The 14,322-nt window shown below is 38.1% G+C and overlaps 1 protein-coding gene across 1 annotated transcript in view; it reads left to right on the top strand.

The window, feature by feature from the left end:
• LOC127571333 (dynein axonemal heavy chain 12-like) overlaps positions 1 to 14,322 on the top strand; it is a 144,971-nt gene that overhangs the window by 63,549 nt on the left and 67,100 nt on the right. The window contains 7 exon segments of the mRNA XM_052017623.1: positions 2,089 to 2,272; positions 5,512 to 5,652; positions 6,947 to 7,030; positions 7,180 to 7,368; positions 10,942 to 11,061; positions 11,742 to 11,930; positions 13,772 to 13,923. Of these exon segments, the coding sequence (XP_051873583.1) occupies positions 2,089 to 2,272; positions 5,512 to 5,652; positions 6,947 to 7,030; positions 7,180 to 7,368; positions 10,942 to 11,061; positions 11,742 to 11,930; positions 13,772 to 13,923 (1,059 nt within the window).

Raw genomic sequence — 14,322 nt, 5'->3', positions numbered from 1 at the left:
CCCCACCCCCCATCACCCTATTTCTTTACCCCCCCTCCACCTACTTCATCTGCCCATCATCCATGCACTCCTCCCACCGGGTCCCCTCCCCCCCCTGTCCCCATCTGCCCACCCCACCTCCCTTATTTGGTTCCAGGCTCCACCTTCCTTTCCAATCAGACTCCATCATATGGAGCCCTTTGTTGCCTCCACCTATCACCTCCCAGCTTCTGTTGCTATTTCCACTCTTCCCTCCTCCATCTGCCTATCACCACTGCTCACCCAGATCTACCTATCATTTGCCAGGTTTCTCCAACCTTTCCCCTCACCTCTTTATACCAGCTTTCTTCCCTCTATCCTTCAGTCCAGATGAAGGTCTCAACATAAAACGTTGACTGCCCATTTCCCTCCACAGATGCTGCCTGACCTGCTGAGTTCCTCCAGCAGTTTGTTTTTCATTCCTGATTCCAGCATCTACAGTCTCTTGTATCTCTATTTATCTATTATAACATAACTACAATTTACATTTATTTTGAATTGATGCAAGTAGGTTGACATTGAAGATGAAATAAAAAGTAGAGATTAGAAAAATACTTAGACTGAAAAAGCAAGGTATTAACAAAGAATGGGGTCATAAGGAAAGTTTGAAGGCATGAAGATTGAATTGAGATTTTCATAGAGAGCCCTGGAACATGGTGGCTGAATGAGCAATGATATCTGGTGAGGCAGGAAATCTGGGAATAGGAAACAGTTGCATTGTGGATATGTGTGTCCTGCAATGATAGGCTGAAGACTGATCCAGGGTAGGGAAGGAATCATTTGTCTGATGTGTTTGTTCTATATTAGTTGTTTATATTTACCTTTGTAGCATAGTGAGGACTTGATCCATGAGTATGGATAAAAGGAAGGAAATAGAGACTGTAGGATTGTTAGGCTCTTGATGAACTAGAAATGGGAGAAATGATTCAAAGTGATCCTTTAATGGACTGCTCTCCTGAGGCAAGTGGGTTTGGTGGTCGTTACTACATGGCTTTGCTGATGACAGTTAACTTACACTAACATAGGATGCTTTCCAATAAAAATAACTCACCAATTTATTGTCTTATGGGCAATGTCTTAGAAGAGGACATTTGAAAAAAAATGAAAATGGTTAATGCCTAATTCACTCCATTGCAAAGTTACCTCATTATGTTGAATGAAAATCAAAATTCCAGATGCTAGAAATCTGAAATAATAAACAGAAAATGCTGGAAACACTGATCAGGTCAGGCAGCATCTACAGAAAGAGAAGTAATGTTAACATTTTTGGTTGAAGACAATTCCTCAGAACTGGGAAAGAGAGAAAATAAGTTAGTTTTAAGTTGCAGAGATGGTAGGGAAGGGATGGATGGGGCAAAGAGAATCTCTCGGATAGGGGGAAGCCAGAGTTGCCAAGGAGGTAAATTGTAGAGGGCGTCCAGTTGATAGATTAATAAGGACAGGTAGAAGGAAGAAATTAATAAAAGCTAAAGGATAAGGGCAGTTTAAAAATTGAGAATACAAACAAAAGAACTTAAAATGTCGTGAAATATCTACATTCTGAAAAATTATTAAGAAAATACATGGGTCTTAATTATCAAAGAAATGAATTTTCCCAAGACATTTTGCTGTCGTATCAAAAGTTGTTTCTTGCTTCATTGGAAACCCTGATCCCCAATCAATCATTTTCTCCATACTTTAAGTGACGTTTGCCATATTATTTTAAAATATTTAAAAATATGTTCATGAAATCAATTCATTTCTGTTCCATTGTGCTCATTGAGACGTATACTGTGGTTATGGTGACAGACAGTTAAATCTTATTGCTGATTATTACTTTAATTGACAAAAAGTAAACACAATTATTTGGATTTTCACGCAACCTACCGATTTTTATATAGCAGTTTGATTCTTCTCCAGTGATCTCCGGGTAAGAACAAGTAGCCCTACAATGAGATTAGTAATTATAGATTTTGAATTTTTAAAACTTGAATTTGTAAACTAGATCACTAGAAAATGGAAACCGGTACATGAATAATATACTACTATGTGAAAAAAATTGTCAAATTACTTCTTTTTTCAATTAAATAGGTTCATGCTTGTGGGGGAGCCGTTTTCTGGAAAGACCAAGATTTTGCATGTGTTGGCAGATACACTGACACTTATGAATGAACGTGGATTGAATGAAGAGGAAAAAGTTGTATATCGAATTGTAAATCCTAAATCAATTACTATGGGTCAACTCTTTGGACAGTTTGATCTAGTCTCACATGAGGCAAGTGATTTATGTCATTTCTTGAAAGTTGTTAATGTATGTAAGGCCCTGGTACAATTTTATCCACATATGAAAGGAAATTACCTCTCTTAAAATTAGTTAAATGCAGAAAAAAGTGGAGAAAATTAACATAATGGATAAGAACCAAATAGAGAGAAAAAAACTGTACTGCTTGAGTCTGTGATATAGCTTTAAGCATGGAAATGCTATTTTCTCTGTAACTGTGTTTGCTTATATTGTAATTCTGATTGAACAGAAAAGTCATATGATGTGTTTTGCTTTTTAACCAATGTGGCAGTTTCACAGATAGTCTGGAACATTCAATTTTCAGCAAGTTTTAAAGTCTCAACATTCAAATAGTGTGCTGTCTTATGAATAAACCTTTACCTCTTTTGAATATACCATATATTTGTTGCCAGAAGCTTAGTTAGGACAGAATTTGTTAGATGCATCCAGGAGGGTTACTTGACACAGTATATAGATTGCTCAACCAGGGAAGGGCCCATACTAGATCTTTTATTGGAAATGAGTCTGGCCAGGTCATCAGAGTTTCCATATGAGAGCATTTTGGGAATGGTGATCATAACTCTGTATGTTTTCAGATTGTTATGGATAAGGATATGACTGAATCTCAATGGTTGGGGGTGGGGTAGGGTGGGGGAGTGCTAAATTGGAGAAAGGCAACAGTATTAGGCAGGAGCTGGGGAGTGTTGATTGGGAGCAGCTGTTATTGGATAAATCCACATCTGACGTGGGAGTTGTTTAAAGGCCAGCTGGTCAGAATTCAGGACCAACGTGTTCCTGTGAGGGAGACTGACAAGGATGGGAGCCTTGAATGATGAGAGATGTTGCAAATTTAGTCAAAAAGAGAAAGGAAATGTATGTAAAGTTTAGGAAGCTGAAATCAGACAGGGCCTTTGAGGAGTTTAAAGGAAGCAGGAGGGAACTTAAACAGGGAATCAGGAAGGCTAAAAGAAGCCATGAAATGTCCTTTGCAAGTAGGATTAAAGAGAATCACAAGGTATTATATATATCAAAATCAAGAGGGTAACTAGGGAGAGGGTAGGACCACTCAAGGATAAAGGAGGGAATTTATACCTGGAACCAGAGGAAGTGAGCAAAATGCTAAACTAGTTCTTTGCATCCGTATTCACCGAGGTAAAGGACATGGAGGATAGCGAGATCAGGGAGAAGTATGCTGATATTCTAGAGCATCTTGATATCAAGAAGAAGGTGGTGTTGGGGCTTCTGGAGAACATTAAGGTGGATAAACCCTAGGGCCTGATGGGATCTATCCCAGATTATTGAGAGAGGCAAGAGAGGAGATTGCTAGGGTCTTGACAGAGATCTTTGTATCCTCTTTAGTCACAGGTGAGGTCTCAGAGGATTGGAGAATAGACAGTGTTTTTCCTTTGTTTAAGAAGCACAATAGAGACAAACCAGAAAATTACAGACTGGTGAGCCTTACATCGGTGGTAGGGAAATTATTAGAAAGGATTCTTGGGGATAGGATCCACTTGCATCTGGAAAAGCATTGATTTGGGGATGGTCAGCATGACTTTGTGCAGGGGAGGTCATGTTTCAAAACTTGATTGAGTTTTTTGGGGAGGTGACAAAGATGATTGATATGGGTAGGGCAGTGGATGTTGTATACTGGACTTCAGTTAAGCTTTCAACAAGGTCCATCATTGCAGGCTAATCCAGAAGATTAAGACACATGGGATCCATGGAGACTTGGTAGATTGGATTCAAAATTGCCTTGGCCTTAGAAGACAGAGGGTAGTGATGGATGGGTGTTATTCTGATTGGAGCTCTGTGATCAGTATTATTCCACAAGGATCAGTGCTGCAACCTCTGTTGTTTGTGATGCATATAAATTATCTGGACAAAAATTTAGGTGGACTGATTAGTAAATTTGCAGACGACACAAACATTGGTAGATAGAGCTTAATCTAGACAAGTGGGAGGTCAAATGCAAGAAGAAAGTTTACAGTAAATGGCAGATCCCTTAACAGCATTGATGTATAGAGGGATCTTGGGGTGCAAGTCCATGGCTCCCTGAAAGTGGCAACACAAGTAGATGGGGTGGTAAAGAAGACATATGGCATGGGTCAGTTGGGGTGTTGAGTATAAAAGTTGGGAAGTCATGTTGCAGTTGTATAAAACTTTGATTTGACAATATTTGGAGTATTGTATGCAGTTCTGGTCACCGCATTACAGGAAGGATGTGGAGGCTTTGGAGAAGGTGCAGAAGAGATTCAGCAAGATGTTGCCTGGATTAGAGAGTATTAGCAATAAGGAGAGGTTGGACAAACTTGGATTGTTTCCTCTGGAGCATTGGAGGCTGAGAAGCAACCTGATAGAAGTAGATAAAATTATGAGAGGCATAGATAGGGTAGATAGTCAGCAACTTTGTCCCAGGATAGAAATGTCAAATACTAGATGGCATAGCTTTAAGGCGAAAGGAGATTTATGAGGCAAGTTTTTTTTTTTTACAGAGAATGATAGGTGCCTGCAACTCACTGCCAGGAGAGGTGGTAGAAGCAGATATGATGGTAACATTTAAGAAGCATTCAGATAGACACATGCACAGACAGGGAATAGAGAGGTATGAACTTTGTGCAGGCAGGTGGGATTAGTTAGATTGGCATGGTTGGCACAGACATCGTGGGCTGAAGGGCCTTTTCCTGAGCTGTGCTGTTCAATGTTTCAATGTGTTCTGAAGACCTTCTAAAATTTTTAAAAAATTGTTTTGCTTATAATTTAATGAAAACAAAACTGGACAAAGAAATCACATAACCAAGAAATTAATAGAGAGATTTTTAAAAAAAACTTATTTGTGTAATTATTTAAACAAGATCAGAATCAAAATTGGGGTACCCCAAGTTATATGAAACTAACCATGATCATGGGTACAGAAAATATATTTTAAGGCTATTTTGACATCCCACAAATTGTCAAGCTAATCACAGTTACAGTTTTTCCTTGGAGTAATACTTGGTCTCTACTTAGATAATTAAGCATAATTGAAAATTAAAGAAATGGAGAGAGGGATGAGATGAATAAAAAGTATAGAAAATGTAACTAATAATTACAGTAAAATTAATTAATTTTATTGAAATAAAATTTATATTTATTTGTGTTTTATTTTATATTGCAGTAGCTTAATTTTTAAGTTTGAAAATCCACATATTTCTGTTTCATGATTGATCTTCACTGAATTTTTCCAACATTTATAGTGGACTGATGGTATTGTGGCAAATACTTTCCGTGAATTTGCTTCTTCAGAAACCCCTGATCGTAAGTGGGTGATATTTGATGGACCTATTGATACCCTGTGGATTGAAAGCATGAACACAGTACTGGATGATAACAAAAAGGTGATGTAATTATTAATGAAACTGTGCACTTAGATTCTGTGCTACATTTAATGTTTTTATGGTTTGTTAAGCACGTAACTGGATTTTGAAAAGCTAATAGATCCAAATTAAATCAGACAAGCATAAAATATTTATCATTCAACAATTATAAGAACAATAACTCACACATGGTAACTTCACCGTACAGTCTCTTGAAAGAGGAGCTATTTCAAAATTGATACTGAACCAAATAACTTGTTTTTATGAGGGCTGAATAAAATCTTTCACAAAGGTTTTAAGATGAATCTTACAGGAAGAAATTGTGGTGGGCTGAGGGGTGGGTGTGTTAGATTTTAAATTAAATTCGCTGCAAGCCAACATGGGTGAATATCACCTGCAACTGTATTGCAGGCAGTCTACGACAATTAAAACAAAGTAACAGAGTAAAATGGATTTCCAGATGAGAGAGTGAGGCAGGTGAAAGTGCTGGAAAGCTTGTCTTCTTTTTTTCCTGACCAGACTCCATCAGAACATTAGGCTTTCATGGATGTGCCAGATAGTGTTAACCACCTGCTGATTTTAGATTGCAGAATAACTTACTTTATTTATTCCTGTCAATCTAGGGCCCATATGGGCTCAGAACAAAATTATAGGTTTGCCATTACAGCATAGTCTCTATGAATAATTTATTTGTTCCAATTAGACCACGTCATTTGATTGGCTAAGGACAAGTTTATCTCATGTGGCTGGCTGTGACTCACTTGACTAATATTCCTCCTTGGTTGGGAGAATTGTACTGGACTATGTGATTGCAATTTTGGCATCATTCCCAAAGCTAGGATGTCTTGATGAAAACTCTTTGCTACGTGGTTATTATGCATGAGAGCCTAGTTCACGGTGTATAGTAGACACTTTTTATGCTAAAGTCTAAGTTAGGCTTGAGCAGAATGTTTCTATGATAAATTCAATCTTAAGGAGTGCATCCTAATGCTATTCATGAACATCAATTGCGTCTAGCTGCAGATCCTGTGCTGAGAATAGAGTTATAATCTGAAAGTGGATCACTGCTTCCTTAATATACATTAATGATTTAGAATCAGGTGAACACAGCAGTTTCCAAATTTGCAGATGATGTAAGGTTTCCCATTTTTTAAAAAACATTAACAGTTCAATTGCATGACACATAATAACATTAACCAATGCAATTTAATTTTTAGCCCACTGTATGTTGAACCTGAGTACCATCTCTTTTGAGTTTTGATAATCATTACTTATTCAATTAGCTCTTAATAATTGCCATTTCTTTCATTATCAGCTTTGTTTGATGAGTGGAGAAATCATTCAGATGTCTCCGCAGATGAGCCTCATTTTTGAAGTAATGGACCTTTCCCAAGCCTCAGTAAGGTTCCTTTTTATTTCCTCCTGGAATGTAGTAGAATTGAAAAACTACATATGTTTTAATCTGGAATAGTAAATTAATATGTAATTATTGTTAGATACATGAAGATTTCTGTGCATCTTAAGCAGATTTTTTTATTGCGCTTTTAGCCAGCCACAGTTAGCCGCTGTGGCATGATCTATCTGGAGCCAACTCAGTTAGGCTGGAAGCCTCTTGTTACATCCTGGCTTAAAAGGCTTTCAAATGTACTGCCTCAGAAGGACATGCTAAATCTCTTGGAGGATCTTTTCGACTGGCTAGTACCTCCTGCACTCCACATTCTTCGCAAACAATGCAAGGTAAACATTTCAAATGTTGGCTTTTCATTAAAATTGAAAAATGTAATTAAAACACTAAGTTTTCATAAATCAATGATTTAAATTACCGAAACAAAAGGAAATTTATTTATATTTGTCCAATAGAATATGGATGAATGAAAAACCTGAACATGAACCAGTTAGAGCTGAACATTCTCTTCTTGAAGGCCATTGCCAGGCAGTTTAGTGGCATAAAATTTACTTGCAACTTATCAGTCCATACCTGAATATTGTTCAAGTCGTATAACAAGTCAAGCAGTGCATTCAGCTCATTGGCCACAGGTCAAGTCCATACATACTTACTGGGGGTAGATGTGGAGGGACAAAAGAGCTGATTTCCTTTTGCACCCAAGAAGTATCTGGTGAGGATTAGTGAGGCCTCAGCAATAAGTCAGCCTCAGATGGTGTACCAATGACACCCATCTCCTGAGCCTTCAGCAGCCGTTGACAGTATGTAAGTCTGGGGTATAGCCTTGCTTTCATCAAAGCTTTTCAGAGCCTTACAGTAGCTACTAAATGTTTCTGATAATCAAGGACACTTAAACTATTATAGCTGATTTTAAATACCTAAAAATAAATTATTAAAGCATTTTAAAAAAGATTAAAAACATATTGAAAACCTATGACATAATTAAAGAGAGTAAAATAAATAAATTAGAACATTGAACTTACTTGTTTCTTCCAAATCTCTGGGTCGGGGAGCCGCATTCATTTGAATAGAGATTCTGATCCCACAATAGGTCTTGCTGGCATGGGCAGATTCTCCATCTTAATGTTAGGGAATCCCAATGAATTGGGTCTCTGCCATTAGAATCCATGTGGATTCCAGTGACAGAGCAGAGAGATGGACATGTGGGCATCTGATTACTCAACACATCTCGGACTTAAGTCAAGTCCATGCAAGTCTTAACACTTATCCGAGACTGCTCGCCTTTGCTGTTTCAACTTGTCCCATTATCTGAGGGGCAATAGGCATCATGATCATCAGTAAATGCTCCCCCTTCTGACCTGATGATGGAATGATGGTCATTGATGAAGCAGCTGAAAATAGTGGGGCCTGGGACCCTGCCCTTTGGAATTCCTGTAGCAATGATCTTCAACAAAAATATTGATCTTTCTCTTGTGCTATGTATGGTTCCAGCCAGTGGCAATGTTTTCCTGTGATTTCCATTGATTTCAATTTTGCTCGAGCTTTTGGTGACAATCGATTCAAATGCTGCCTGGATGGCAGGGGCTGTCAATCTCACTTTGCCTTTTGAATTCATTCCCTTTGTGCATGTTTTGATTAAGATTGTCATTGGATGTGATGTTGAATAGCTCTGATGGTATCTAAACTGAGCAACAGTAAATAGATTATTATTGTATAAATGTTCCTTGATAGCACCGTCATCAATAGCTTTTGTCACTTTAATGACCATTGAGAGTGGATTGACAAGGCTGAGATTAGTTGAATTGGAGTTTTGGAGTTCGTTGTGGATAGGTGACACCTGGGCAATTTTCTACGTTGTGGGATAGATGGTAGTATTGTAAATGCGCAGGAATAGTTTGGCTAGAGTTGCACAAATCTCTAGCCAAACTATTCTCCATCAAATCTCCATCATTACAGCTAATTGGTAATATAGCCATTACGAGACCACACTTAGAATATTTTGTGCAGTTCTGGTTGCTACACTTCAGGAAAGATGTGGTAGCAATAGATAGAGTGCAGAAGATATTCACCAGGGTGTTGCCTGGAATGGGGAGCTATAGTTATAAGAAGAGGTTGTATTTTATTCTCACTGGAACATAGGAGGCTGAGGGGTGACCTTACTGAGGTTTAAAAAAATTATGAGGGACGTAGATAGGATAAATAATTGGAGTCTTCTTCCTAGGGTAGGTGAGTCTAGAACCAAAGGGCAAGTTTAAGGTGAAAGGAGAGATCTGAGGGGTATGTTTGTTACACAGATGGTAGTGAATATCCAGAATAAGCTGTCAGAGGAGGTAGTGGAAGCAGATACAATGTTCAAAAGCCTTTGGGCCAGGTACTTGGATAGGAAGAGCATAGAGGAATGTGGGCCATGCAGACAAATGGAATTAGCCTAGATAGAAATCATGATTGGCATGGATGAAATGGGCTGAAAGGGCCAGTTTCTGTGCTGTACCACTGACTCTGACTCTGTATCCAATACTATCAGCTGTTTCTCGAAAACATATGAGTTAATTTAAGTGGCTGAAGGCAGGCTTCTTGTAATGATGGAGACTTAATACAGAGGCTGAGATGGATCATTGACTGAGTACTTCTGGATAAAGATGGTTGCAAATGCTTTGATCTTGCCTTTTGCACTCGTGTATTTATTAAGGTCCCTCACCAATAAGGAGGATCTGTGGATGGAGCTTCTTCCTTCCATGAGCTGCTTAACCGTGTACCACTGTTCACTAGATATGGCAGGACTGCAGTTTTGATCTGATCTGTTAATTATCGGATCACTTGGCTCTGTTATAGCACATTGCTTCCAGTGTTTGGCATGCCTATGCTGATCTGGATTTCTAGATGTGTAGATTTTAGCTGCTAGATCTGTTTTGAATCTTTCATTTAGCATTATGGTCATACCATACAACATCATATTATGTGTCTTCACTCAACAAGTAATGCCTTCAAAATTGTTGTGGCAGATGCAGCTGCATGGGATAGATTAATGAGGAAAAGGTCAAGTATGTTTTTTTTCTTGCGCTACTTTATGCACCACTTGTCTTGGGGGGAGGTATGAAAAGGGGATGACTGCAATCAGGGCATGAGTTCCATCCTCAACTATTTGAAAAATATTGACCTCAGTTACGATCTTAACCAGACAGTAAGCTGGCAGTTAAAATCTAGAGACATCTTTCCTGTCCAGATCTTGACTGCTCTCAACATTTGCAAACTTAAACTTCAAGTTTTGCAGCAGGCAGGAGTCCAATGCAGATAAGAACCTGTTACAATTTTAGCTGAGGTTTGAAAGGGTCTGCACCATTTTTGTCACCAGAAACAGATCAGCAGTACCTCTGAAGACACAAGGTCCTTCTGGTATTATAAGCCTTTCTTTCCTTGTCTCATCCAAGCAACTCTGTCCTGCCCTATTTGAATGCCTGCCGCACTTCTTACCAAGACAACATCTTCTCACTAGTAACCTGAAAACTGTTCAGTGGCCAGACTCTCTGATCTAAGGTGACTGACATTACTGCACTCTCTTTGACCAGGAAATAGACAGGGGGGCATTTAAAGAAGCTTGGTGATGAAAATTGCTATAGCATCCTGCTTCAGTTGGGTAGGAGTATCAGCATACTCTGGCATTCTTCACTTTAATGCTGATTTAGTTTAAATTCAGCTCCATCAGTACATTTAGAAACGCTATATAAAATGATTTAGTGCCTGTACCCAAGATCAGGATTCCCCATAAAAATGTTGCGACAAACTGTAAGAAAATAGATACTTTATATAACTTTTATTTGTTAGATGAGCAGAAAGCTACAGTAAAGCTACTTGTGATAGGCTTTGAAATAATATTACTAACTTTAACTTCCATGTCAAATACTCAGGAACTCATTCCAACATCTGATAGCAATACTGTGGTCTCCCTTGCTCGTCTTTTTGAGATGCTTCTCTGGGACCAACTGGCAGCTGATCCTGATTCCAAGAACATTCGTATCTGGATAATGGTACAAATTATGACTCTCAATATTATTTTCATTTGATCCGAAGAACATTATTGTTAGTTTTGCTTTTTCTTTATCCTCCTTTAGTTCTAATTACTTAAGTGACCTACTTTCAGGCTTTTACAAAGCTACACTTAGGGCTATAAACTCAGAACAGTACCTGAGTGTTCTGAGGTTACCTTTCTTTGATTTTGTTGCATGTATACACTGTAGTTGTGATCTAGCTATTGTATTAAATTGTAAGGTTTAGAATTGTTTTCCCTTAGAAACAGATTTTGTAGGCCTTGTTCCAGGGCAACAAGCTTTAGTAAAGTTTTCTTGTCTAGTGCTAAAATCTCTGGGATTTGCTGCCTGTGGCAATTGGAATAACCCTTCAGCATTTTATCAAACATACCCTCTGCAAGATTCTCACTCAAGCAGTAGAGGCAGGAAAAGAGGCTGAATGGAAGTTTGATAGACCTACAAATATATCACAGCCCATATGAGCAGGACATATCTGTTGAGCATAAAGGGAATTTAGGCATAAAGGCAGAAAATGCTGAAAATGACCAGCAGATCAGGAAGCATCTGTGAAGAGAATAACTATTATAACATTTCAGCTCAATTATCTTTCAGCTACCTGGAATTTTTGATTTTCAGCAGTTGTTTCTCCAAAACTATATCTACTTGTATCTCATTTCCAGGCTGCTTTTGCTTTTTCCCTGATATGGTCAATTGGTGCATCTTGTGACAAAGCTGGTCGAACAATACTTGATGCATTCCTACGTGAAATTGTTTCTGTAAAATCTTCTTATCAGCCAATACCAGCTTCTGTAGGAAAATGGGAATGTCCCTTTGAAGAAAAAGGATTGGTTTATGATTACATGTATGAGGTATGATATTATTTCTAATCTTTGAACCAAAAACTTTGAAAACTAAATCACTTTTTTTTTACTGAGAATCAAATGGGTGCAAGAGAGGAGAGAGAATATTGTTATTTTCCTAATAGTTTCATGTGTACTGGACATTGAAGAAAATGAAACCATTTAAAAAAAAGTCTTTCCAGTTTTCTCTCCTTCCCATCATTTTTTCCTGCAGATGTAGATTCCTCTCTGGAATTCAGTACGGTATTCTTAGTGTCTATTATTTTATTTGAGTCGATAGCATTGTCAAGAGGTTATTTGACCTCAGGAAGTAAAGAATGAAGCCCAATCCAGTCAATGTCTGATTTTCTCACAGTTACAGTTGGGGCAGAAATTGCAACTTGTATCCTTTCCCCAAGTCAGAGGGACGTTTGTAATTTTATGCATCCTACTCAGCGCAAACTGGGAATCAAAGCTGAGACCATCCAAAACTCTGCCTTGGTTACTTACTACATAAACTAAATTAGGCAGAAGGTAATTTGCAGATATAGGGTATTGATCATGATTCTGTAAGCATACTTCTGAGCAAACATTTCACTTAGCAAATCGAAAAAAATTTAAAATATAGATCTCGAGAGCAGACTGGGTGTAGTACAGTTTCATGTTTTCAATAATCAATTTCACCCATTCTGTCCTTATCTGGGAAGCACAGGGCTTCATGAAGCCCGCAAATTTTTTCACAAGGAAAAGGCAATCATTTTGAGAGCGGTTTTGTCGAGTTCCCCACAGGATCTGTTTGGTCCATTGAATAAACTGAAGATTTTTGTTATCACCTTAAGGATCTTCCTTTACACCTTCAGAGTGCCATGTCATCTCTTGACATTCAAACCTGTTATTTAATGCACACACAATGCACTTAGCTGAGAACAATATCCTTATCTTACAATCCAGTAAACTAACTACATGCTGTAAATAATCATCCTTAGAATGCTATATTTGGCTCTCTGAATGAGGCCTTAAATACAAAAACATCCAAGTCCTGCTAAACTTTTATAAATCACTATTTAGGGCTCAGCTGGAGTATTGTGTACAGTTTTGAATGTCACAGTTTGGGAAGGGTGGAAGGTGTCACCAGGGAAATACTAGGAATGATGAACTTTGGATATATGGCGAGATTGGAGACTCTGAAATTGTTCCCCATGGAGCACAGAAAATAAAAGGAAGTTTATTAACTCTAAATTATGCAGGGTTATAAAAGAATAAGCAGGAAAAATGCTTTCTTCTGGTATGGGAGCTGGTCAGCAGCCATAGATTTAAAGTAATTGACAAAAAACTAGTGGGTAATAATGAGTAATTACTTCACACAGTTATAATCTATTAACTGGAAGGATGGTGCAATCAGAAATTTAAAGGCAATTTGGCATGCATTTGAAGAGGATTAATTTGCAGAGTTGTGTGAGGAAAAAAAAGACTAATTTGGACAGTTCTCTCAAAAGGTTGGTAGATCATGATGGAGAAAATAGCATCCTCCTAGTGTGAGATTCTCCTGATTTTTACAGTATTTTTTAAAGTCACTATACTGGGGCATGTAAGGCAGCTGGTGAACCAGTTTCTGTCTTTACCGTATATGTATTTGCCACTGATGATTCAGAGATCAATGTTAGTGCCAGAGTATTACTGGAGGAGTGGTGGACTTGTACATCTTCCTAGATGTTGCTAGGAGGTACGTCTCTAAAACTGAGTGTGTATGCTTAATTTGGGGAGGTGAAATGATGAAAGGAAATTGTCGAAGAAAATGATTTAATAAAATCAAAATAATTGTTAATTTTAACTATGCACTCCTTCTTGCTAAACATGCAATGTTTTGTTAGTTTAAAGGCAGAGGGCGCTGGGTCCACTGGAATGAAGCAATCAAAAATATCAATTTGGGTGATAAGAAAACAAAAGTCCAGGACATCATAGTGCCCACAATGGATACGGTCAGATACACCTACCTATTGGACCTCTGCATTACGCATGGAAAGTAAGGATTATTAAAAGAGCCTTTTGATTCTCATTGGCTACCATTTGATGCAAGTAAGAGTAGTCTACATTCATTATCTTATTCAGGATCCAGATACATATAAAGGACTACTGCTCAATTCTGGAATGCTGATGAGTGCTCTGTCCATTGCTAGCAGTTTTCTAACAGTCCAAATCTTTAAGGTGACTGTGATTGGAAACTCAGAAAAGAAGCACTTAAAAATCTTCTTCCTGGCCCAATACTAATCTGCTTCATTTCCCATTTGTCCCTGTGCCACCCAACTGCCATTGCCAAACTTTTCTGAAATTAGAATTTCAAACTGAGTAATGTGAAAAAATCCCCAAATGCTGTGTCCACCCTCATTGCCTATAAGTTCTACACTTAAGGTTGGTGATCAGA

The sequence above is a fragment of the Pristis pectinata genome, chromosome 6 (genome assembly GCF_009764475.1).
Source record: "Pristis pectinata isolate sPriPec2 chromosome 6, sPriPec2.1.pri, whole genome shotgun sequence".
Classification (NCBI taxonomy): domain Eukaryota; kingdom Metazoa; phylum Chordata; class Chondrichthyes; order Rhinopristiformes; family Pristidae; genus Pristis; species Pristis pectinata.
This window is presented reverse-complemented; position numbering and strand designations above follow the sequence as displayed.